Here is a 26,510-nt window from a genome sequence, read left to right on the forward strand (position 1 = left end):
TGACTTAGCCATGTCCCTGTGAGCTCTCTGTTTCTTGTATCTCTTTGAAGGTGGAGAGACTTTGGGAGTTTCATCAGAATACATCCTTCTAAGCCTTTTGAGAAGCTTAGAACTCCCAATTCCAGTATCCTTCTGAGAAGAGACCTTCTCAGCTTCTACAACAACAGTTCTAAAACTGGAACCTGTTCCTCACTATCTGACTCATCCCTCAGAACAATCCTCCTTCTCTTCTGTTATGTCTGAGGTACAGTCTTTGTCCTCTTAGGTTTGGAAGATGAAGGCCTCACAAGATGTGCTAATGGTGAAGGTTCAGATGTCTGTGATGGTTTGAAATATGTTCTGATTGAGGGTTGAGTAGGTTGAGGTTGAGAAGTTTGAGGTGTAGGTGTGTTATGTGCTGATGTTTGTTGTGGTGGCTATGGGAGTGGATGCACTTGAACAATCTTGCATTCCAAATTTCTTCAGCAAATTTTTGGTGCACTTGGATTGACAAATAAAAGTGCCTTCTTCATTCTGCTTGACTTGAAGGCCCAAAAAATAGCTAAGTTCCCCCATCATACTCATTTGATATCTTGACTGCATCAGTTTGGCAAACTTTTTGCAAAGTCCGTCATTTGTAGAACCAAAAATGATATCATCAACATATATTTGTACCAAAAGTAAGTCCTTTCCATGGTTGAGGTAGAACAGTGTTTTGTCAATAGTTCCTCTATTAAATTCACTTTCCAGAAGAAACTGAGCTAAGATCTCATACCATGCTCTTGGAGCTTGCTTAAGGCCATAAAGTGCTTTATCAAGCCTGTAGACATGATGTGGAAGTTTGGAATCTACAAAGCCTGGAGGTTGTTCAACATATACTTCCTCTTCCAATTCTCCATTGAGAAAAACACTTTTCACATCCATTTGAAAGACTATAAACTTTTGGTGAGCAGCATAAGCCAAAAATATCCTTATGGCTTCCAGTCTAGCAACTGGTGCAAATATTTCATCATAATCAATTCCCTCATGTTGAGAATATCCTTTTGCAACCAGCCTTGCTTAATTCCTTGTAATTATGCCATCACTATCAATTTTGTTTCTGAACACCCACTTTGTACCAACAACAGATCTGTTCTTTGGTCTTGGCACTAGGGTCTAGACTTTGTTTCTTTCAAATTCATTTAACTCTTCCTGCATTGATTGCACCCAATCAGCATCTTGAAGAGCTTCTTCCACTTTCTTTGGTTCAGTCTGAGAAAGAAAAGAATTATAGAGACATTCATTTGAAGTAGCTGTTCTAGTTCTGACACCTGCATCAGGATTTCCAATAATTAAGTCAGGTGTATGTGATTTAGTCCACTTCCTTGCAGATGGAAGATTTTCTCTAGAACTGGATGCTCCCCCATGATCCATGTTGTTTTCATCAACATTTTCTGATGCTCCCCCTGAAATTATGCTCTCTGAGTTGGATCCTTCAGAATTTGAGTTTCCAGAATTATCAGAACTTGGCTCATTAGAACTTGATGAATCAGAACTTGAAGAGCTAGTTGTAGGTTCTGATGCTTCTTGAGATGTGGTTGTATCTTCAGTATGCTCCCCCTGTAAAGGTGCATCTTCCTTTGGCGTAGTCACCATAGTTTTAATAACATCAGAGTTTAATCCATCAGAGTTTGCAGTATCAGGATTTAGAGTGTCAGGATTTACAGTATCAGAATTTAAAACTTCTTTTTCAAATCTCAGCTGATCATGATCATTGAAATCTTCAAGTCCAGTAATCTTCTTATCATCAAAAGAGACATTGATAGATTCCATGACAACCCTTGTTCTTAAATTATAGACTCTGAAGGCTTTTGTGGAAAGTGGATATCCAACAAAAATTCCTTCATCAGCTTTTAGATCAAATTTGGATAGCTGTTCAGGATGAGTCTTAAGAACAAAACACTTGCATCCAAATACATGAAAATACTTCAGATTTGGCTTCTTTTTCTTCACCATCTCATATGGTGTCTTTCCATGCTTGTTAATGAGTGTTGCATTCTGAGTAAAATAAGCAGTCTGCACAACTTCAGCCCAAAAATAGGTTGGAAGCTTTGCTTCATCAAGTATAGTCCGCAGCTTCAATAAGAGTTCTATTCTTTCTTTCAACAACTCCATTTTGCTGTGGAGTTCCAGGAGCAGAAAATTCCTGCTTGATTCCATGGTCTTTGCAGAACTCTTCCGTGATCAAATTCTTGAACTCAGTGCCATTATCACTTCTTATGATCTTCACAGAATCTTTGACCAATTTATCCAGTAGCTTGACATGATCAATCAAAATAGATACAGTTTCACTTTTTGTGTGCAAGAAATACACCCATGTGTATCTGGTGAACTCATCCACTATGACCATAGCATATTTCTTCTTTGCAATAGACATGACATTCACTGGACCAAATAGATCAACATGTAGTAGGTGATAAGGCTCAAGAATTGATGATTCAGTCTTGCTCTTGAATGAAGATTTTCTTTGTTTTGCCTTCTGACATGAATCACAAAGGCCATCAGGAGCAAATACTAATTTTGGCAGTCCTCTCACAAGATCTTTCTTGACTACTTCATTTATATTGTTGAAATTTAAATGAGAGAGTTTCTTGTGCCAGTTCCAGCTTTCTTCAATTGATGCTCTACTCAACAGACAGATTACAGAACCATCAGTACTTGTTGAAAGCTTGGCTTCATAAATGTTACCATGCATGTATCCTTTCAGAACAACTTTGCCTGTAGATTTGCTTACAACTTCACAGTGTTCTTCAAAGAAATCCACATGATAACCTCTGTCACAGATTTGACTAACACTGAGCAGATTGTGTTTAAGTCCTGAGACCAGAACTACTTTCTCAATGATGACATTCCCAAGATTGATATTGCCATATCCCAGTGTTTTTCCAATGTTGCCATCTCCATAAGAAACGCCTGGACCAGCTTTCTCCACAAAGTCTGATAGCAAGGCTTTATTTCCAGTCATATGTCCTGAGCATCCACTGTCTAGAACTAAGATGTTCTTCCTGTTTCCCTGCAATCACAAAGACCACTAATGATTAGTTTTAAGGATCCAGATTTGCTTGGATCCTTTGGCCTTATTAAGTTTGTTAATATTTGCAGCGGATTTAGTATCAGAGTTTATGTTAACAGTTTTCTTATCAGCATTTACAGTATCAGACTTTGCATCAGAACTTATACTAGAAGGAACAATGCTAACTTTCTTTAAAGAAGGTTTTATTTGATAATAATCATAGTACAAACTATGATATTCCTTACAAGTATAAATGGAATGCCATAAACTACCACAATGAAAACAAGGATTTTGTGGCCTATATCTAACAGACTGACTCTTAACTCCTGACTTTGAAGGTAAGGAGTTTATGTTCTTATTCTTCCTGCAAAAAGAAGCCAAATGATTAGAATTTCCACAGTTATGACATGTTTTTCTAGGAGCATTAGGAGCAGGCTTATAATCATTGCTTTTATTCACACCTTCCTTTCCATTCCTATTTTTCCTAGGTGACTTTACCTTGTTTACATTCTTAACATCTTTCAGCTTGTACTTAAGCTGCTTCTTAGTCATTAAGCCTATCTTAACTTCAGTTGGCTTTTCCTGTTTTAGTTTGTTAGAAGTAAATTCCTCTTTAACTTCTGATTTCTCAGTATCAGACTTTACAGCTACAAACTTAACAGGTTTTACCTTTGGCTTTTGTTTAACAACTATAGACTCAATTTCTACAGTTCCTTTATCATTCTTATCATCTCCATAACCTAAGGCTTCTTTCCAGTTTCCACTACTTAACAAATTATGAGTTGTTCTGCCAGAGTTAGTCCAAGTCCTGATAATCTCTCTTTCCTTTTTCTAACTTAGTTTTTAGAGATTCATTCATTTTAAGTACTTCATCCCTAACATAGAAAGCATCATCTCTATCTTTCTGAGTTTGATGGAACATGACTAACTCTTTTTCTAAATAATCATTTCTCTTTTTATAAGCAAGATTTTCAGAAATTAATCTTTCACATGTCAAAGTTTGATCTCTATAACTAATAAACATGGTTTTAAGATATCTTCTCAACTCATTAATATCATCAGTATGAAAGGCATAAGTAGTTTGAGGTACCTTTAACTCAGCAGCATCAGAACTGCTATCAGCATTTGCCATCAAGGCATAGTTCTCCTCACTTTCAGAATCTGAAGTGTCTGTCCAGCTTTTCTTCTTTGTGACAAGAGCCTTGCCTTTGTCACTCTTCACTTTCTTGCAATCAGGAGATATGTGGCCTTTCTCACCACAGTTGTAGCATTTGACATTTGAGTAATCTCCTCGGTCAGACTTTCCTCCTTTGCATTCAGATTTTCTGAAACTCTTATTATCAGAACTTGCACCTTTCCTGGAAAATTTCTTTCCCTTTCTGAATTTCCTGTATGCAATCCTTGTGATTCTTTTTACCATAAGAGCACACAGCTTCATTATCTCTTCATCAGCATCCATCTCAGGCAAGCTTTCAGTTTCCGAGTCATCATCACTATCAAAACTTGATGACTCAGTATCAGACTTTGTGATGAGAGCTTTTCCCTTGCCTTTCCTTGAGGTAGCTGCTTTGGGAGATTCCTCCTCAGCCTTAAGAGCAACTGTCCTTGACTTTCCTCCTTTCCACTTGCTTTTTTGTTCCATCTTAAGTTCATGAGTCTTGAGCATCCCATAAATTTCATCAAGAGTTGTTTCTTCAAGATTATAGTTATCTCTTATAGTTGTGGCCTTCAAATCCCAACTTTCAGGAAGTGCTTACAGGATTTTAAGATTTGAATCCTCAAGATCATATTCCTTGTCAACTAGTGACAAATCATTCAAGAGTTTGACAAATCTGTCATATAAACCAGTTAATGACTCATCAGGCTTTGAGTCAAAGTGTTCATACTCTTGAGTGAGTATAGTCTTCCTGTTCTTCTTAATTGATTCGGTTCCCTGGCATCTTGTCTCCAAGGCTTCCCATATCTCATTTGCAGTCTTGCAGTTAATTACCCTGTTTGACATTACATTATCAATGGCACTATGCAGCAAGTGTCGTACCTTAGCATCCTTAGTAATTGAAGAGATATCTTCAGCAGTGTGATCACTCTTCTCCTTTGGTACAGACTTTGCTGGTTCACCTGCAACTGCAACAGCGAGTTTGGTTGGCTTGTGTGGTCCTTCACTGATCCTGTCAAGATATTCTGGATCTGTAGCTTCCAGAAACATAGACATCCTCACCTTTCATATGGAATATTCAGATGGTTTCAGTATGAGAACTCTAATAGTCTCATATCGACTATGGATTTGAGTCTTTGGAGGTTCTTCAGTTTTGGTGGACTTGGTTGGAGTTTCTGCTTCAGACATGATTGATTTTGGATCTTAAACTGTTTGTGTGTTAACAGAAGGCTCTGATACCACTTGTTAGGTCACACACACTGTAGAAGGGGGTTGAATATAGTGTTTATCACAATCAAATCGAATTAAAGAACTCAGGTAACAGAAAACAGACTTTATTCAATATAATAAACTCTGTTACAGTATGGAACTGTCCTCTCTCACTGATGAACAAATTATCACGAGAGCTGCTAGGGTTACAATGAATATTATTCTCGATAATGATAACACATATAGTGTAAACCCTACGTCTGTGCTTATATACTACACAGTTACAAGATAATCTCTAATTGATATGGAATATAATTCTACTTCCTAAAATATATCAATCAGTTATCTTTTCTTCCAAGTATTCTATTCTTCATAGAATTCCTTCTTCATGCATATCTCTTCTTGTGTTTGTCTTGATCTTCTTTCCTTTCAATCAACCGCCTTCCTTATCTGAAAGTATCCTTAAGTCCTGATATTATCGTCTGATAAATATCTCTTGATAACTAAAGTTCTAACTTCAGTATAAGTGCTGATTTCCAGTTAAGTACTGATTTGTCCTGTTTAAGTAAGATCTGAAAACTAAACACAAATCATATTAGACATGACATTATCAAATATATCTAACATTCGTTGTGTGTTCATCCCGCATTAGTGCATACCCAAAAATCACCGATTGATAATGATGGTTCACCCCGGTAAAATGGACAAATGGCATAACATATCTATTTGTTCGATAAGTCGTGTCAAAAGCAACAACATCGCCAAAATTTTGGTAGGCCATTAAACATGTCGGATCAATCCATTCAAGACACTTCAAATGATTCTCTTCATCAATTTCAGTCCTAATAAAATATTTGGAACCACTTTCTTTATTCAAACTATGTAACAAGTCCAACCCCGCTTGGGAATCACTAATTCCAAACATTTTCTTCCTCTCATCAATTTTCACATTCCTAACATGTTGAGCACCGAAACCAACTTTATCATTACCTCTATGTGGGTTACCAATGAAATTCATCACTTGACAATTACGAACTCCCGAACCATAAAGAGTTTTAATCAAACTACGGGTAGCGGTGTTCATATGTCTTTCACGTTGTACCAAATTCATCTTTATAGGGGAAACATGACTGTAATTGTGTACCCACTCAAGATTAGTTATATCCTAAAGACATTTAATCTTTTGGTATATCACATACATTCTCACCTTGCACTTAATTTTTGGAAGAGCCTCTCGACACTGTTTAGCTTTACTACTTTTCGCGGCGACACTTTTCCCTGAAAGTTTATAAACATATAGACGACCATATAGATCTTTTTCTTGATTACGTTGATGGGTCGCTTGAATTTTAATGGCAAATCCATTTCTTAGAGTATAAGCCCTAAAAGAATTATCGGTCTCATCCAAAATTTGGAACAACTGATTCATATATGAAACTCCGTTACCATCAACATTTTCATACAAATTTGCACCCTATACATTACCAACTTTATCCTCACCCTCAACATTTTTATTTTCAAGCTCATTTTCACTTTTTAAAATTTAATTTTCCTCAACATCAACAAAATTTCCATCTAAATTAATAAATTCTTCATTTTTCCCAATATTATCCACGAACTCATCATCTTCACCAATTTGAGGGGTTCTAGGTTGTTCACTCGTACTTAAATCATCAAGAAGTAAAAAATGACCAACATCTTTTTCCTCTCTCTCATTTTTACATTTATGACGAAACATACGGGCAAATAAATTATCCGCCATGATAAATAAAAATTTAAGAGAAAAAATATACCTTAAATTTAGAGAGTTGCTTGAATTTATTCGAAAAAATCGCCTAAAAACCATCAAAACTTGGAGTTTTTGAGGAGAGTACTTTGGATTCAATTGAGTACAAATGAGGGAGGAAAAAGGGCTGTCGCGTATAAGGAGGAACAAGACCGGACCGTAGACAATGTCCGCAGTCCGTGTGCGAGGGCAAATTTGTCTTTTATCCTGACCACAGACATTGTCAACGATCCGTAAAAAATAATTATTTTAGGCCATATTTGTTTCATGGGATTATAATCCGGGGATAACTAATCCATTAAAATTAGTCGTATGAATAAAATAATCATATCATATGTTTGTTTGGAAGGATTAAGTGTGGGATTGGACTATATTTTTTAAAATTTTATCCTATATTTGTTTTGAGGGATAATCTTTGGGATTGAAATATAGTCCTTTAAATTTTTCAATCATATGTTTGTTTTACATGGCATTACAATGAGGGGATTATAATCTTTTAAAAAATGACTTGTAAGAGGGGATAAAATAATACCTCCTCCCACCAAGTATTAGCGGGTAGCGGAGATTATAGTCATATCCCTAAATCTAACAAAATAAACATGAGATCAGATAATTTAAAGGATTATAATCCTTAGATAACCCTTAACTAAGCAAAAATGGAATTGAAAAATTTAAAGGATTATAATTATATTCTCAACTTAATACTATGAAACAAACATTACCCCAATGTGAACCGTTAGATAATTAATCCAATGGCTATAAAGTGGTTTGTTATTTAACTGATCACCACCAAATCGTTGCTAGGAATCCAAGTTTTTGCTGCATTTGCAGCTTTACAATCTCTCTAACAATAGCAGTTGATTTGTTTACGAGGATTACGATATCATACAAAACAAAACAATAAATCAATATCCACTTTTTCTTCCTGCTTACTAAAACATGTCTACATACATCTCACCTGGACATATCCCAGAGAGGCAAATCAAGTTTTAAATCCATCTATGTAATTACCCCCAATTCCAGTCAAATTTGGACGTCCCGTGGGAAAAGAAAACCTGCAAACTGATCATGATTTTCCACCAATTTTTTGTCTTAAATGACTTCTTTCGAGTCTTTTCATTACCATCATTTTATGATATACTTTAAGAGGAATTATTGTAGTATTTGAAGCTTATTACTCACTCCCAACCAATTATTATCGTTTCTGAGAGAGTATCAGACACGCACATTTTAAGATGAATATAAAGTATAGTTTTAATTTTTTTTTAAATTTTTCATTTTCTGAATAAAAATTGAATGTTTATATATTTATTCATCAAAAGAAAATTTTTAAAAAAAGTTATAAAATTATACTTTATATTCATCTTAAAATGCGTGTAGGATACTTTTTTAGAGGGGGAACGGAGAGAGTATAACCTAGTTTTTTAGACATATTTTTACAATTATTTTAAGGGACATTCTAACTTTTTACACATATTTTAACGAGCAGTGAAAAATATTAACTATTTACACAATTTTAACGAGTCGTAAAAGTTTACTTCACATAACTTTTATCATAATTTCGATTTATGTACAAATTTCATGTTTTGGTTTGTACACATAACAGAAATTATAAAAGAATTTATGCATAAACAAATCTTTTACACAGAGAGAGAGGGAGAGATAGGGTTGAATGTGAAAATTTGAATGTCATTGTGTAATGTGTACTCCTACTTTGGTAACTAACATTGTAGGAAAAGGCGTACATGTTGTAGAAAGGTCATCTTATCTTCCTTCACTTTCAACTTTGACTCGTTATCTCTCTTCGAGTCTCTGCACACACACACTACACAGTCACACAGACAACTAGACAAGCGTATATACTCTAATAAAACACCCAAGACTAATAAAAACTCTGTATTACTAAACCGGATCCCATATATTGTGCAAAAATTATGGTGACAAAAATGAAAAAAAGACCATCTATCTACACTGCAAATATTAAGGCTACATTTATGACAATCTTGCTCACCTCGCCTGCAACAAACCTGCCACCCTCCCTCCCTTAACGTCTCTCTCTCTCTCTGTTATCTTGAAATGCAAATGAGTACAAACCCACATAACCTCCCAGTGGCCAGTACACACTAATACACATAGTCAGTTACATAAAACACACACATCTTACGTACATACATGTCTTTTTAACAACTTAAAGTAACATCTTCACGTGTTGCATCATAGTCTTTTAGATTCTTTCTCACTACACTTTTAGTTTAAAGGGCTAGTACTAAAATTTCGAGAATTTAATGTTGAGATCATTTTCTTGAATTTTGAAAACATGGGCTGTAGTGTTTTGTGGCTGGTTGTGTTGGGTTTTTTTGTGCTAGGTAGTAATGGTTTCCCTGAAGAAGATCTTGTGGTGAGTTTACCTGGTCAGCCTAAAGTTGGGTTCAAGCAATATGCTGGATATGTTGATGTGGATGTTAAAAATGGGAGGAGCTTGTTTTATTATTTTGTTGAAGCTGAAGTTGATGCTCATCTTAAGCCTCTTGCTCTCTGGCTCAATGGAGGTTTGTTTTATAAATTTTGTGTTTGTGTGTGTTTTTATGTTTTTTTGGTGTCTGTGACTCTGTCTACTGCAATTAGTACATTACTTAGGTTCTTTATGCTTTTGAATTATCTTTAGTACATTTGTTTCGTTTATTTAAAGGTTTTTGTTTCAAATTATGTACAGGTTCTGACATTGCATTAGGGTTTTTTTGGTTCAACTTTTAATTGATGGTTGAATTTTAAATTTTGTGTAGTTTTTATGAATTGTGTAAAAACTTGGGATTTCAGTTAGTAAAGTGTCTCAGTGCAACATATGCAATGCCTGTGACATTTGCATTGCACCGTGGGTTTTATTTAGTCCTTTCTTGATTGTTTAGTGAGTAGTTTGTAACTTTTGTTTGCAGGCCCGGGTTGTTCCTCAGTTGGTGGGGGTGCCTTCACAGAATTAGGTCCATTTTATCCTAGAGGGGATGGTAGAGGACTTCGAAAAAATTCAAAATCATGGAACAGAGGTATACTTAAGAGTTCGTAAGCAAGATATATTAAAATTCAAGACCATGATTAATCCTAAGTTAATATCTTGAATATGGGTACTTTTGATGTGATTTTTTTTTTTGTTTTGTGTCCGCTGTAGCATCAAATCTTCTGTTTGTTGAGTCTCCAGTTGGTGTAGGATGGTCATACTCAAACACGACCGCAGATTATACTCGTGGAGATGCTTCCACTGGTAAGAGAACTATTAGCAAGCTAGAACCATACATTAGCATAATTGTAACACTTGTTACGTGCTCATATATATGTATGGATTATGGGACGTGTTCTTCAGCGTAACTTGATTGACATTTGCAGCCATGGATATGCACATGTTCATGATGAAATGGTTGGAGAAGTTTCCAGCTTTTAAATCCAGGGACTTATTTTTAACAGGAGAAAGCTATGCAGGTACGATATAGAAAAGGGTACTCAAGTCCCATATTTGGTCATTGATTCAAATAGCATCAGTTGAAAGTTACTATGAGAGTAGATTTTGACCATTTTAACAGATAATATCTGTGAGCTAGAGATGCAATCTCACTTTAATAGCCTGATGTTACCTGCACATCCAAGTTAATTCATGTCAGGAGTCGGGATTTCATGACATAATCTAATCATTTTATGTAGGATTGCAGGAATATCTTGGTCATTTAAATTACTTCTATCTTATATTCAGCACATGAGAAAATTAAATACATAGCACTTAGGCTGGAAAAGGGTCAAGTAATTGCACCTGTTCTTCTTATTTGCTGTCATGATTCATGGTTTAAAGAAACACATGGGGATGTAACACTGTATATCTTGTTTAGTCAATAATACTAACCTGCCTATTAATTTTGCATTCATTTTCTCTGCTAGAAGAACAGTCCCAAAAGTCTGAATGTCTTATTTTACCAAGTAACAATTGGATAATTGCATCTCACCTTGTATTGCAGGGCATTACATCCCCCAGTTGGCTATTGCTCTTCTGGATCACAATGAACATTCAAAAGATTACAAGTTCAACATTAAAGGAGTGGCTGTAAGGAAAACACAAAACTGAACTATCTACTTTTTCTTCTTTCCTATTTGATACGACTTTCTACTACTGTTCTAACTTCTAGGAGTGCAAAAATAAATTTCTTTTGTTTCCTTAATTTTATTTAATATTCGATTTAATAATTAGAAATTGTCAATGCTATTGGTTAGATTGGCAATCCCCTCCTCAAATTAGATCGAGATGCACCATCGACATATGAATTCTTCTGGTCACACGGAATGATCTCAGATGAGGTTGGCCTTGCTATCATGAACGAGTGTGATTTTGATGATTATACCTTTGGGAGTCCACACAATGTAACAGATGCATGCAACCATGCTATATCTGAAGCAAATGATATAGTTGGTAACTATATAAATCCTTATGATGTGATTCTTGATGTGTGTTACCCATCAATAGTACAGCAGGAGCTGAGACTAAGGAAACTGGTAAACCTCCTCTCCACTCGGTCCTCATAATTCTTTGAATAATTCTTATTTGCAGGAGTTCATCAATTGATTATAACAATGGATCATGCTTCTGTAGGCTACCCAAACTAGCATTGGAATAGATGTGTGCATTACCTATGAAAGAAGCTTTTATTTCAACCTTCCACAGGTTCAGAATGCGCTTCATGCAAATCGGACCAATTTACCCTATCGATGGTCTATGTGCAGCAAGTAAGCTCACTGAGACAGTATATACATTTAAAGAATACACAACTTGAGCGGTGAACATGTAGAATACTCACTGACAATGCCTTCTTAATTCTAACAATTATTTGATTGCATATAAAGAATAATTTAAGAAACAGTTGGGCACTTGGGCTTTTAACATTCTGGATCTAATTTATATCACTAAAGTTAACTTGTTTAAATTCAAACACTACAGGAATAGGTTACATATTTTTTGGTCCTGCATCATAAAGCTTTTAGTTGTGTGCGCGATGTTCTTTGTAGTGTAGGCACACATGGCTCAAAATGTATGTTCACATTTCCTTGTAAAATCTTAAGCATGAGTAATAACCCGAACTATCATTGTAGAGTTGTTTAGACTTTGTTGTGCAGCCTGTAGCATGTGTGCATATATTATAACTGACTTCTTTGAGATGTTATCTTTTGTAGTCAGCTGAACTACAACGACAAAGATGGCAACATTAACATTCTCCCATTGCTCAAAAGGATAATTGAAAACAGAATTCCTGTTTGGATTTTTAGGTGAATTTTTGGTAACTTCAGTGAAAAGGATCAAAATTGTAACATTGTATTATATTTGATGACAATATGATTGGATTATCCTATTTGTAGTGGGGATGAAGATTCTGTTGTACCACTACTGGGCTCCCGGACACTAGTCCGTGAACTGGCTCAGGACTTAAAGTTCAAGATTACTGTGCCATATGGAGCTTGGTTTCACCAGAAACAGGTATAATTTATCCTACTTCAGTCAGCTAAGCCTCATTTAAGAATAATTTGAGATCGATTTTGTTAGATCCTCACTTTGCCATGAGACATCAGTTTTAAACACTTCATTAGTATGAAAATGAGTCTGGGCCATAAATATCCTCCCTCCACCCCCATTTAGCTGTTCGAAGTACCTGAATCTGGTAGACTGAGTCTTTGTAACTAAACCGCCATATATGTTAACTCTTTACATTTTTTTTCATAATATAGGTGGGAGGTTGGGCAACTGAATACGGAAATATGTTGACCTTTGCAACAGTAAGAGGTGCAGCCCATATGGTACCCTATGCCCAACCAGCACGAGCTCTGCATCTATTCAGCTCTTTCGTACGAGGCCGCAGATTGCCAAATACGACACACGCTTCTTTTGATGACTAAATGCTGCAGAAGATAGGACAGATAAGATTCTGGAGTTGAGCTATCTATACTGCCAAAGGCCATAAAACTAGTCATAACAGGAAAAGAAACAACAAAATAAAGAACCTTTCGGTTCCTTGGAACTAAGAGGTAGCATTGTTTATCTATTAAAATATAAACAGTGGTTTCTTAATTTGCAAATAGCTTTATTATGGAAAAGGTTTAACATAAATAACCACATATTACATAAAAATGGAAAGTACATCCCCAATAAATGATAATTGCATCTTTAAGAGACGAGGGTGATCAACAGTGCTTTTGTTATATCGATTATTCTCAGCACTAGAATTTGGGTTATAAAGGTACTTGGTGATGCATTTGGCTATAATCTTGACAAATACAAGAGGAATAACATACACCTGAGCACATGAAGAATGTCAATGAAGATAGCCACTCCTTGTATTAATGTCTTGCAGTTGCTTTTTTTTTTTTCAAAATCTCACTTGGTCGTTGATTATGGTAATAATCTTAGATGAAAAGTAAGCCCCATGATTCATATTTCCCGACCCCTCAAGCTCCGGCATATAGAGAAGTTTGCTGCATTGCAGTAATAAATACGCTGTTGAATATACAATATCTATACTGATTACAGCAATCCATAAGCCCGTCATTCTTCCTAACTGATCTGGAAGCTTTAGCAATTTAACACAGCACTGGAGAGTGGAGAGGAAGTCCTTTGAGCGACCCCAAATCGCAAATGCTGTGCGGGAGACTTGTAATATACAAACTTTTAACTTGAAGAAGTCCATTCAATTAAGTTTGATGGATTTAGGATGGTGGTTGATTAGTATACTGTGACATTCAGACACTTAAAGAGACTCCAGTATCTGGTTTATCCTCTTCTTTAACTCGGCATGGGTCAAGTGCCCAGGTCGATAGTAGTTATCTTCAAAATTAATATCCTTTCAGTGTACTCGATAGTAAAAGTCTCCCTTGAAGATTCACCTCCATGTAATATATATATTCTGGCTCCCCATTCTCCACCTAGTGGACAAGTTTGCTGCTTTGTAATATATTTTTTATATCCGTACCACATACAGCAATCTTTAAGCCCCTCATTCTACTTAACTGCTCTGGAAGCTTTTGCAGTTTAAGACAGTAAGTGATAGAAAGCGCTTTCAGTGACTCCAAATCACAAATGCTGAGCGGAAGACTTGTAATATTACCAGCATCTAGGTTCAAGAATTCAAGACTGCTAAGGAGTTTGATGGATTCAGGAAGGTGCTTAATTGGAGTACGTGCTACATCGAGAAACTTCAAGCATTTCAGCCTTCCAATATTGTTGGGCAAATCTTCCACTTTTGAACATCCATGCAGTCCGAGTTGTTCAAGAGATTCCAAGTCACAAAGGCCTGGAATACTTTGAATCATCTCACAGTCATTCAAAAACAAAATACGCAGACGAACAAGAAGTCCAATTGATGGGTGAATATAAACCAAGCTTGTGCAATCATTAAGGTATAATTTCTCAAGACTTTTCACACCGCTGAAGTTTGGGGTTTCCCTCAGGCACTTGCAGTTGCCAAGATTGAGAATGGTCAAATTCTCTAGATGCTGTTTACAATAACTAGATGATATGTGAACGTTTGAAATCTAATAAATATTGCATTTGAAATTTGAAAGGTAGATGATGTTTCAAGTATTATACCTTCACATCACGCCACAGTGTAGTGAACTGGCCACGATGGAGGTCGAGGCTGACGAGCTTCTTGGGCTTGAAATCATATGGTAAATTCTTCATTGTGTTTTTACGCCAACGTAACCGCTTTAACTCTTTGAATATTTTTTTGAAACTTCCACAGAGATCTACATTGTCGATCTGGAGAAACCTTAGAGCAGACATCTTCTCAAATGTTCTAGTTCTAATCTTCATCCTCTCTGAATCGGAAATCTGTAGCTTGATAGCTTCAATAGCTTCTGTTCCCTGATCAATGTCAACACACATTAAAAAGAAGCAATAACAAATAGGGTAATATTTATATATCAAACTTGACGTGAACATATCTATCTATTTATGTTACCTTGTTATCCTTTAGCACATCAATTACATCGTTTTGATGCCACAGTCTACTTCGATTTTCTGGTTTATTCGGGGATTCTTTACGAATAATTTCTCTTCCCATATCCCGGAGATGATCGTGCATTGTTAAAGTATCGCATGAATCAATTTTTAATAAACATTTCCTTGTCAAACTGCAAATAGCATCTTCAGCAAAGAAGCCACAAGCATTCCATAGATCAATAACATATTCTTTCTTTTCTCCAACAAAGAAACATGCAAGATCAAGGAATACAGCCTTTAATTTGTCATCTCCAAGTGCATCAAAGCTTACTTTAAGCTTTTCCTGAATCTCATTATTGGGTACTCGGCTTAGTTTCTCTATGCCGCTTTCCCATTCTATCGAGCTCTTATCAATAAAATACGCACCTATTACCTCAAGAGCTAATGGAAGCCCATCACAATAACGCACTGCTTCCTTCGAAAGCCACTCAAAATCTTCTGAAGGGGTGGGTTTGTTGAATGCATGCCAACAAAAGAGCTCCATAGATTCGCCTCTGTTTAGTTTCTCTACCTCGTATTTGGTGTCTACTCTTGCTTGATTTAGCAGTTGCACATCTCTTGTTGTGATGATGACTCTACTTCCTGGACCTAACATATGTCTTTGTCCAGCTAACAACTTTATTTGTTTGAAATCATCCACGTCATCTAGAACGATAAGGAGCCTTTTGGACTGAAATCTTTCCTGCATCAAAGCACTTCCTTTCCTGGCATTACCAAAGGTTACATCCCTTTTCGTAACTTCAGACAGGAGTTTTTGTTGTTATGAAACCAAACCTTCTTTTTGAGCAATTTCTTTAACATTTTCTGCGAAGTAGCTGCCCTCAAATTTGTGCAAAATTTTGTTGAAAACAGCTTCTGCAGTAGTCGTTTTCCCTATTCCACCCAAGCCGTAGATCCCAAGCATGCGTACATCATTTGATTCCAAACTAAGTAGCCAAACTATTTCCTCAACGCGCGAACCTAGTCCAACTAGATTCTCAAAGAGAATATTTGAATTAATTGGCTCTGCTTTTTGAAGGACATTGGTCACAATATTCTCAATCAGTCTAGCTTCATTCCTGCAAATTCAGGGAGATTGTGTGATATAACTATGATACTTAAATTAAATGTATGTTGAAGCATAAAACCCTGAGCAGGAATATGGCAGAAAATATTTCATATGAAGCATTTTAAAGTAAATAAGATTGATGAATAAAAGTTAAAAAAAAGTAAATGGAGATGATAACATAAAAACAGATAATCGAGCTAAGTAGAATAAAAAGGTTCGAATATGGTACCCGTTAGCATCAGCTTTTTGACAGTATCCTGATAAATCAGCGGCTTCAGATAGTGCAGATCTCCAAGTTTCTATCTTTTGCCTCTCTATTTTGGATACAAGTCTTTGTTCATGACTTGCAAATACATCTGCAAAATTGCCCCTTTGATAACGTACATCTGAAGGATTAACATCATAGAATACAGGATACACAATGTTTCCTGTATGTTTCTTGCATTCAAGAATTTCTACAAGCTCGTCAAGACACCATCTAGAAGAAGCATAGTTCTTTGAGAAAACAACAATACAGATCCTGGATTCCTGAATAGCTTTTCGTAGTTGTGGCGAGATTTCTTCTCCTCTTGGCATTTCATCTTCATCTATAAAAATGCGGAGTCCTGTCTGCTTCAACGCTGCAACAAGATGGCCTGTAAAGGTGTTCCGCGTGTCTTTGCCCCTGAAACTCATGAAAACGTGGTAGTTCCAGTCGTGATGAGTAGAAGATGTGGATGTTGAAGCAAAATTGGAAAAGTCATAGTGATTACTAGAAGTAGAAGCCATATAGAAAGAAGCTAAGATCTTGTAAGAGTGTAAGAAGCTGAGCAACTTGTAGATACCTCTAGTGTTTCTGGAGTATATATAGCCAGAATGAATGACATGGTTTTGGTCTCCTAGTATGAGATTTTAGTTATTAGCTTAGTGTGAAAGTGATGATATTTTCGAGATGTGATCATATGTATTTCGTAGTTGTCTGATTTGTTTTTCTTGTTAAATTTGTCTAAGCCGGCAAAAGTAATAATATACTTTTAAATCACCGTCACTAGGGTTCTTAGTTAAGTATGCAGCACATAAAATCATTACCCAGCTATAGTCAGTGGCGGAACCAGACACGATCCTAGATAAGTCGGGGCTAAAATACTTGAAAAAAAATATACTCATAAGGCTGATAGATTTTTTTGCTATTTGTCACATTTACCCGGCTTCAAATCAAAAATTTCTTCTGATTTTTGGAGGTAAGCCGAGGCTCCTGCCTAGGTTACTTCCCCTGGTTCCTCCCTTGAAACTAGTATTCCATCAGTAAGTTTCCTTGAAATTTCTAGCACTGATATGATATATGGCTGATGGCACGACCAAAGCAAGTCACTATCGTTAGGTTTTAATAGTATCGAACATATGATTACTGATTACAAGGCCTAATAAAAAAAAGAGTGATGAATGAATAATGGCTGATCATTGTAAAACAGTAGTAGGATACCGCACCTTACTCTAAAATGAAGGTGAACAACTTAAAGATATCATGAGTAATGTTCTTTGCAAGTGTTTTTTACCAGAGGATTTCATTATAGCCTATTGGGAACAAATGATATTGTTGCTTAACTCATTCTACTTATGATAAACGACAAGCAATATTAGATAAAAAAACAAACCAACCAGTACTGATCCGTATTAATAGTACTCTCATAATAATACTCCTATTAAATGTGCTTGACAAATCTTTCAACCTCTAAGAAGGTTTCAAGATATTTCGCACTAAGGATAGTCAACGTATTATGATCTTTTAACGGTTAATCCAAACCTTATGTCAAATTCAAGTATTAACTTAAGATTATATAAAACAGCATTCTTATCCATGTTAAGAGAGAGGTCTGCAGGTTCCTGGGGATCTTTTTTTTTGTTTTGTCTTATGGCATGGCGCATGAGCAATTACTTCGGCCTAATCTAGTCTTGTTTTAGTAATTTTATGTTTTAATTATATCCTTTCATTTGGTCTCGGATTGTTCCTAGATAACTCAGATAAACGCATGCAAAAGATTAACTCAGATAACTTTCTGGTCATCACAAATCAGATTAACACAGAGTGTTTATTTTTGTGTTTGACACATGCTAACATTGTAAGAAAATGTGATTGATAAGTTATAAAAATTTTACATATTAAGAAAGTGTGATTAATAAATTATAAAAAATTTATTGGTGGTGATTTTTGTATATGCGGGTTCATTATTATTAACGAGCTCCACCAATATTTTATAACACATCATCAAACACTAAATAAATCCACGGGTACACACTAAAAATGGTTTATTTTTTAAGCACAATTAGAAAGGAAAAAAATGTACATAATCTACAGGCATACCTCACGGAAAAAAGAAGCGCTTTTTTAAGAAGTAATAGCCAAAGTGAATTGCCTAGCAAGATAATTTGTCCAGTCACAACAAGATCCGAGTCTTTCATCACTTGAGCAGAATAAACACAGCAAGTACTAAAGAGATGCGCACAAGATTGAGTTGCATTATTGCACAAGAGGACATCTCGATTCAGTTTTCATTCGAAGACCAATTATCCGGTCTTTAGCAAGTAATATTTCTTCAATGCAAGCCCAAGCGTGAAAGAACATTTTGGAATTGAGAAACCGACTTCACCCACTCGGGATAGCCTCATACCAAACGAATTAAATTCCGATGACTGACGTGTTCACCTACTTGGAGCAGAGATTAACATCTCTTCTACTTAGCAATTGAGGTCAAATTGCTGGTTTTTTTAAACCGAATTTGTAGTCCTTAAGTAATTTAGGAAAAATATATCGACTAGGACAAATATATGACTAGAGTAAAGTTCTATGGAGTCCACCTTTAATTGGATATATAAATTGTTAGCTTTTTAAGAATTGATATGTGATGAGTTATTACATCCTTGAATAGGCATGTGATGAGTTATTAGGTCAACTATTGTGATTTTGAATATTATATTTTCTCATATGTTGGTGATGGGTTATTAGTTCAGTATACATTATATTATTATGATTTTAAATGTCTCATTATACTGTCCCTCAAAATGGAAACTGAATGGGTCTGATATATATTATTTTATAGTTTTTGATATTTTATTATCTTACGTGATAGTATATTGATTGTGAATATAAATTGCCGAATCACGGTAGCACAGTGAATAATTTTTTACGACTTCAGGTTTGACAAAAAAAAAGAATCTTCTTAGTTCTTAATGGGTTTGATGTACATTATATTATGTTTTGGGATATTATATTATCCCACGTCATAATATTTTGACTGTCAATATGAATTTTTAAATCGTTGCAATATAGTGAATAAATCTAATTATTTCAGGTTTGACGTGAAGAATCTTCTTAATAGATCCGGTATACATTATATTGTGGTTTTGAATATTATATTTTACACGTGATTATATCTTGACTGCCATAATTAATTATCAAATCGCTGCAATATAGTGAATCAATCTAGTACGAAGAATCTTCTTAATGGTCTGGTATACATTACATTCGGGTTTTGGATATTATATTATCCCACGTGATAATATCTTGACTGGCAAAATTAACTGCTAAATTGCTACAGTGTAGTGAATAAATCTTACAACTTCAGGTGTGGTGTGAAATTTTTTCTTAATGGGTCTGATATAAATTGTCAGGAGTTATTTCATATTATTTGTGGAAGGGACAGATTTCTAGAATATAAGCAGTTAGGTAGTTTCACTAGCATCAGGTCTTTTGAAACGTGTCCAAAATCAAACCCGTGCGGGTTCGACTCAAATAGAACAATATATACTTTTTATTAATAAGCGAAACCATATATAATTTGGTGCAAAAAGTACCAAAGTACCAAATTTTGGTACTTACCTGACATAAATTGACTTTTATTCTCTATTAACTTTGTTTTTAACACAAATCGACTTCCATTGTTTGTAAATTTTATTTTTTTTGCAAATTACTAAGTAAATTAATAACACGAATTGATTTATATTCTCTGTAAACTTTATTTATTTAGAAATTATATTAAAAATTTATTAAATTACGTTAAATTAAGTAAAATAACATATATTTGCTTTTATTTTGAAAAACTACTAACTGCAAAATAAACTATTAACACGCTGTAAACTTTATTTTCTATTACTTAGTGTCAATCCTAGTGTTAGTTTACTTTTAAATTGGATAATATTATTTTAAAAATAATTAAGTAATAGCAAATGACTTAGTAACATTTATTAACTCTTAAACTGAAAATTATTGATTTAACGACCATATTTGTTACTGTCCATCACAACGTTTATTTACTTAAAATTAAAAAATATATTTTAATAATAACAAATTTATGGGTTGTATTTAGATTATATTAAGTAATATTAAATTATGTTTAATAATATCTATTTACTTTTAATTTGTAAATTAATTTTTATCGATAATTAGGTAATATTAAATAAACTATATTGAAAAGGCTAATTATAAGATAATTATAAAATAAAAATAACTAATATTAAATTATTTAAAGAACAGATATTTGGTTCGTAAGATAGAGCTACAATTTCTTTCACAAAAATAAAACTAATATGTTAGATTTCTATATCAAGTAAAACAATGCAAAACTAGAATTATAGTGAAAATTTCATAATTGATTCGATTCTTTTTAACCACATAACTATTTTTTGCAAGTACCAATTTAATATTTGATATTAATATATTAATTTTAATCCGTGTTTCGCACAAATTATGAATAATTCTCTACAAATATTAATTCGATATTTTTAGTCTCGGGCCCGTGTTTCGCACGGGTTATCAACTATCAATTATCTATACTAATAAGCGAAAACATGTTTAGGTCCCAAATCTTGGTATTCACTAAAAAATTATACAACTATTTTTAAAATTTTATGTAATAAAATCTCAACCGACAAAAATTAACTTTTACTCTTTGAAAATTTTATTTTCCTTCAATTTTTATTTGTTGTTGAACATCCAAGCGTCAATTGCTTTAAAATAATCGTATTAGTAAATTAACATGTCAGATTTGTATAAGTAAATAATTAGGTGCATGTATAAATAGAACTATACAGTGAAATTTTATAGTGACATTTAACTTCGATACGGGTAATGGGGAGTCAGATCACACTAAAGGTGGCAGATTCAGCATATGTCGAGCTCGATGTGTGAAGTGAGAGATTGTTAGGAATTATTTCACAACACATGTTGGGAGGATCAAATTGCTAGAATATAAGCAGTCAAATAACTCCACTAGTATGATGCTTTTTGGGTGTCCAAAATCAAATCTGTGCGATCTCGATCCAAAGCGAATAATATCATACTAATATGTAGTTATACCTGTCTAATAAGCCCAACATAAATTACAGTGTGGGCTTGGATATTATCTTATCCCATGTGATAGTATCTTGACTATCAATATAAATTTCCAAATTGCTGCAATATAGTGAATAAATTTTATAATTTTCGGCTTGGCGTGAAGAATCTTAATGCGTCTAATATACATCACATTGTGATTTTGGATATTACCACATAATAGCTATGAGTTATTGGATCCGGTATATATCACATTAGGATTTTGGATATCCTATTATATTATCCCTCGAGATGGTATCTTTAGCATCAATATGAGTCCGGTATTGATGCTATTTTTGACTTACTTGTGATGAATTATTGGATCTATTATACATTACATTGTAATTTTGGATATTATATTATCGTACATTATCATATCTTGACTAACAATATAATTTTACAAATCGCTGGAATATTATGAATAAATCTTATAATTTCAGGTTTAACGTGAAGAATCTTCATAATGGATTTTGGGAAATTTTATAGGCCTTTGAATTAGGCACGAATTTTCCTAAGATTCACGTCAATCATCTTTTATATCTTGGCCTTTGACGATTACCCTGGATCGAATTAATGATTATAAAAGTTACTCCATCTGTCCCTCCCATTTATTTACACGTTCTTTTTTTAGATGTCCTTTCCAATTATTTACATTTCAAAACTTTCAAAAAATGGTAAGGTTTTTATAATTTTTAAAATAACTACATCAACTACTTATCTCCACTATACCCACTTTATATATATAATATTAATCGGTCTCACTACTTTACTCACTTTTTTAACTTTCCTCCATTATTTTATCATTTTTCTTAAACTCCGCGCCCCACACAAATGTAAACATTGGGGAGGGACGGAGGGAGTATATTCTTCCACGTTCGATAATAAAAAATTCCCCTGAAGATTCACCTCCATGTAACATGCACGTTCTGGCTTCTCATAGTTCACCCTATGGAGAACTTTGTTGCATTGTAATCTGTTTTTGATATATGCACCATCTACAGCCTTAAGCCCCACATTCTATTTAGTTGCTCTGCAAGATTTTGCAGTTTAAGACATAATCTGATTGATAGCGCTTTTAGTGACTCCAAATCACATATACTTTGCGGAAGACTTGTAATTTTTCCACAATATATGTTCTGGAATTCCAGACAACTAAGAAGTTTGATAGGTGCAGAAAGGTGCTTGACTGGAATACGTGCTACATCAAGAAATTTCAGGCTTTTAAATCTTCCAATTTGCTCAGGAAAATCTTCCACTTTTGAACACCCATGCAGTCCAAGTTGTTCAAGAGATTCCAAGTCACAAAGGTTGTCTGGAATATTATGAATCATATCACACTCATCTAAACACAAGATACACAGACGAACAAGAAGTTCAATTATCGGATGAATTTTAAGCAAGCTTAATTATGCATTCATCTAGGTACAATTTCTCAAGACTTTTACAGATATATTTTTAATGTATCATACCTTTCCATCACGCCACAATATAGTGAACTGGCCATGGTAGGGGTGACAATTTCGCGTTTTGGGTCGGGTTCGTGTCGGATTTGATGTACCTGTTTTTTTAGTCTGGCCCGACTCCGACCCGACCCGACCCGAAACGGGTTCAAAAATTGTGACAGGAACCCGACCTGGTTGGTACCCGAGTAACTTGAAATTGACCGACCTGGTAGATACCCGAATAACTCGAAATTGACCTGTTTGAGCCGAAATAACTTGAAATTTAGAATAAATTAATAAAATTAAAATTAAAACAAATAATTTACAACATTACAAAACTAAAAGGTTACGCCACTTTAATATAGAAAATAGAAATATAATAAAATATAATATTATAAATGATTTATAAAATATAACCTACCATTTATATATACATATAATATATATATATATATTAATTATTTAAATAAACATGTCGGGTTCGGGTATTTCGGGTCAACCCGAAAATGACCCGATTTTTTGGGTAAATTTTTACCCAATCCGAACCCGATCTGAAAGTCAAAATTCTCAATCCTAATTCATATTTTTGCGGGTTGGGTTCATGTCAGGTTTCGGGTCGTGTCTGATGTTGTCATCCAGCCATACACACAGGTTAAGGCTGTCGAGTTTCTGTGACTTGAAATCATACGGTTTATATACGCCAATGTAAACACTTTAACTTTTTTTTAATTTATTTTTGAAGCTTCCGCTGAGATCTACATTGTCGATCTGAACAAATCTTAGAGTGGCTATCTTATATTCACTTTTTAAATAATAATTTTATATTACAATTATACTACTCCCTCTGTTAAAGGTATTTAAGAAATTCAAAACCCGAAATCGGATCCGATCCAATCCGAAAAAAGTCCGAAAAGCCCGATTCCGAAAAAAGTTCGGCCCGGTTTAATCCCGCCCGAGGACATCAAACGGACCTCCTTTTTTTGTTAAAAATCCGAACCGTTCTGGAATCGAAAAACCCGGATTTAAAAAAATATGGATAAAAATCCGGGTTTAAAAAATCAGGATAAAATCCTGGTTCGGCCCGGATAAAAGTCTAGGCTTTTCAAAAAACCCGGATAAAAAACTGAATTTTTATAAAAAAAAATTAAATGGTACCCAACATTTTTAATATATTGTTAAAAATTATACTAATATATTAAAACTAATTAAGTTATATTTAAATTTAAAAATGTCGGTTAAGTAATTATTGTACCGAAGTTATGAATCAGCCAAACAGTGAGGACAGTTTTGAGGACAGTTTTTGAGTAACAAACTGCCAAGCTTCTGGGCTTTTTTAACCATACTCCAAGCTTCAGCTTATTATTATATATTACATGACCGTAATAAATTTTGGTTATGTACATAATCTTTTATATAGTTATATTAAATAATTATAATTATGTATATATCAAAAAATAATTATTTGTATTGGTACTTAAATTATTTTAATAAAGCCCGGTTTGGCCTTATCTGACCCGGCCCGCGGGCCTCACACACATCTCGTATTTTTGAGAAAATCCAGTCCAGCTCGATTTTAATAAAGCCCGTCCCGATCCGTTTTTTAAAAATATCGGGTTTTTAAAGTCCGATTAAAATCCGGCCCGATGAACTTTTTTACATCTCTACCCTATGTCCACCGGTTCTTTAAATTTGAAAGAGAGTGATTGACACGAATTTTAAAACACTTATATACTATAACTCCATAATTTATTTGTAATTTTTTTTCTGAATAAAAATTAAATATTCAAATTTTTATTTAGAAAAATAATTTTTAAAAAATAAGTAATAGCCAAAAATTGAAAAACAAATGTAAAAAAATTAGGGGGCGAAAATAATAATTCCGACTCATTTATTACATGTCTCTTAAAAAAAATTATACATATTAGGTAAAGTTAGTCTGATAATAGTATTTATAAGACTATTTTTGATAAATTATCTTAAATTTGTATTGAAATAAGAAATGGATGAAGAATTGGGGACGACTTTTTTTCCAAAAATACATTAATGGGACTGAGGTGTAAAAATCCATAGTTTATTGTGAATAACGTTTTGTAAATCTCGAATTAGTGGATAATGTATGACTTAATAAATACACATAGAGAGAATAGAAATTGAAGAGAGAGAATTGTTGTTCAATATGTTTTTCAGTGTATCTGATTTCAATAACTGAAACTCGTATTTATACTTACAGAAAGATAGGATAAGATTACACATATTACGAAAAGATAAGATAGGATTGCACGTGCTACGAAAAGATAAGATATGATTTTAATCAAAATTCTTCCTTACTAAGTTTTTTCTCTGAGAAGTTGTGCGAGTCTTCTTTAGTAAGTATCGAGAGTCTTCCTTAGTAAAATTTGACAATCATTATTATAACACTCCCCCTTGATTGTCAAATGTGAGTTATTGCAAAGATTGACTGTCTCGTTAAAACCTTGCAAGGAAAACCCCAGTGGGATAAAAACCTTGACGAAGGAAAAAGAGTACAGCCTCCCCCTGAATAAAATGTCTCATATTTTGACATTTTGATGTCGCAAATTTTTTAACCTCCGCATACCCATATTATTGCTCAGCTTCTCAAATGTTGATGTAGGTAGTGACTTTGTAAGTATATCCGCCAGATTATTGCATGAGCGAACTTGTTGGACATCAATATCACCATTTTCTTGAAGTTCATGAGTGTGGAAGAATTTTGGCAATTTGTGTTTTGTTCGATCCCCTTTAATATATCATTCCTTAAGTTGTTTAATGCAGGCCGAGTTATCCTCGAATAAAACTGTACGACTGTCTGAAATACTTGATAATATTCCACATGATTCTCGAATATGTTGAATGACCGACCTTAACCAAGTACATTCCCTGCTTGCTTCATGAATTGCTAGTAACTCTGCGTAATTTGATGAAGTTGCAGCCATAGTCTGTTTTATAGATTTTCAAGAGATAGCAGTATCACAATATGTAAATAGGTAACCTGTTTGTGATCGCCCAGAGTGAGGATCTGACATGTATCCCGCATCTTCATATCCAACTAGCCGTGATCTTGAATTATTTGGGAAGAATAGTCCAAGATCGATTATCTCTCGAAGATATCTGAATATATGTTTGATTTAATCTCAATGCCTTTTAGTATGGTCAGAACTAAATATTGTCAACAGATTCACTGCAAATGCAATATCAGGTCGTGTATTGTTTGCAAGATACATGAGAGCGCCAATTGCACTGAGATATGGAACTTCAGGTCCAAGAGCCTCTTCATCTTATTTTCTAGGACGAAAATGATCTTTTTCAACCTTGAGTGATCGAACAACCATTGTTGTGGTTAGTGGATGAGCTTTGTCCATATAGAACCGATCAAGAATCTTTTCAGTTTAGTTTGATTGATGAACAAATATTCCTGAAGATAAGTGCTCCACCTGTATACCTAAACAA

General features: G+C 34.4%; 2 protein-coding genes and 1 pseudogene across 4 annotated transcripts; 1 reads left to right on the forward strand and 2 right to left on the reverse strand.

Moving 5' to 3' along the window:
* Nucleotides 1-6,006: 6,006 nt before the first annotated feature.
* LOC141674680 (protein FAR1-RELATED SEQUENCE 5-like) lies at nt 6,007-7,158 on the reverse strand. Its single transcript, XM_074481386.1, has 3 exons — nt 6,955-7,158; nt 6,604-6,870; nt 6,007-6,561 (listed from the first exon to the last, which is right to left on the reverse strand). Exons 1-3 carry the CDS (start codon nt 7,156-7,158, stop codon nt 6,007-6,009), a joined length of 1,026 nt encoding a protein of 341 aa, XP_074337487.1.
* Nucleotides 7,159-9,048: 1,890 nt separating this feature from the next.
* Nucleotides 9,049-14,368, forward strand: LOC141672013 (serine carboxypeptidase-like 42). Of its 3 annotated transcripts, XR_012555323.1 has the most exons (11): nt 9,050-9,731; nt 10,116-10,223; nt 10,346-10,438; nt 10,561-10,653; nt 11,181-11,266; nt 11,434-11,712; nt 11,810-11,943; nt 12,388-12,480; nt 12,571-12,688; nt 12,937-13,233; nt 14,233-14,368. XR_012555323.1 is itself a non-coding variant. In XM_074478496.1 (10 exons), the coding sequence occupies exons 1-10, from the start codon at nt 9,500-9,502 to the stop codon at nt 13,102-13,104; spliced, it is 1,404 nt and encodes a 467-aa protein (XP_074334597.1). In that variant the 5' UTR covers nt 9,050-9,499; the 3' UTR covers nt 13,105-13,329. The 3 variants fall into 3 exon arrangements, 2 of the variants coding, with proteins under 2 accessions (XP_074334598.1, XP_074334597.1); XM_074478496.1 differs by lacking the exon at nt 14,233-14,368 and having other exon boundaries at nt 12,937-13,329; XM_074478497.1 differs by lacking the exons at nt 12,388-12,480; nt 14,233-14,368 and having other exon boundaries at nt 9,049-9,731; nt 12,937-13,329.
* Nucleotides 13,342-17,706, reverse strand: LOC141672014 (disease resistance protein RUN1-like; annotated as a pseudogene).
* Between the last annotated feature and the right edge of the window lie 8,804 nt (nt 17,707-26,510).

Source organism: Apium graveolens, chromosome 7, assembly GCF_009905375.1.
Source record: "Apium graveolens cultivar Ventura chromosome 7, ASM990537v1, whole genome shotgun sequence".
Taxonomy (NCBI): Eukaryota; Viridiplantae; Streptophyta; class Magnoliopsida; order Apiales; family Apiaceae; genus Apium; species Apium graveolens.

Coding starts and splice junctions, on each gene's coding strand:
- LOC141674680 (XM_074481386.1), bottom strand. CDS start 7,158: ATGGCGGATAATTTATTTGCCCGTATGTTTCGTCATAAATGTAAAAAT. Junction 6,871..6,954: donor TAGATGGAAATTTTGTTGAT/GTTGAGGAAAAT, acceptor GGTAATGTATAG/GGTGCAAATTTGTATGAAAA. Junction 6,562..6,603: donor TTCCAAAAATTAAGTGCAAG/GTGAGAATGTAT, acceptor AAATGTCTTTAG/GATATAACTAATCTTGAGTG.
- LOC141672013 (XM_074478496.1), top strand. CDS start 9,500: ATGGGCTGTAGTGTTTTGTGGCTGGTTGTGTTGGGTTTTTTTGTGCTA. Junction 11,267..11,433: donor TCAACATTAAAGGAGTGGCT/GTAAGGAAAACA, acceptor GCTATTGGTTAG/ATTGGCAATCCCCTCCTCAA. Junction 11,944..12,387: donor CGATGGTCTATGTGCAGCAA/GTAAGCTCACTG, acceptor TATCTTTTGTAG/TCAGCTGAACTACAACGACA.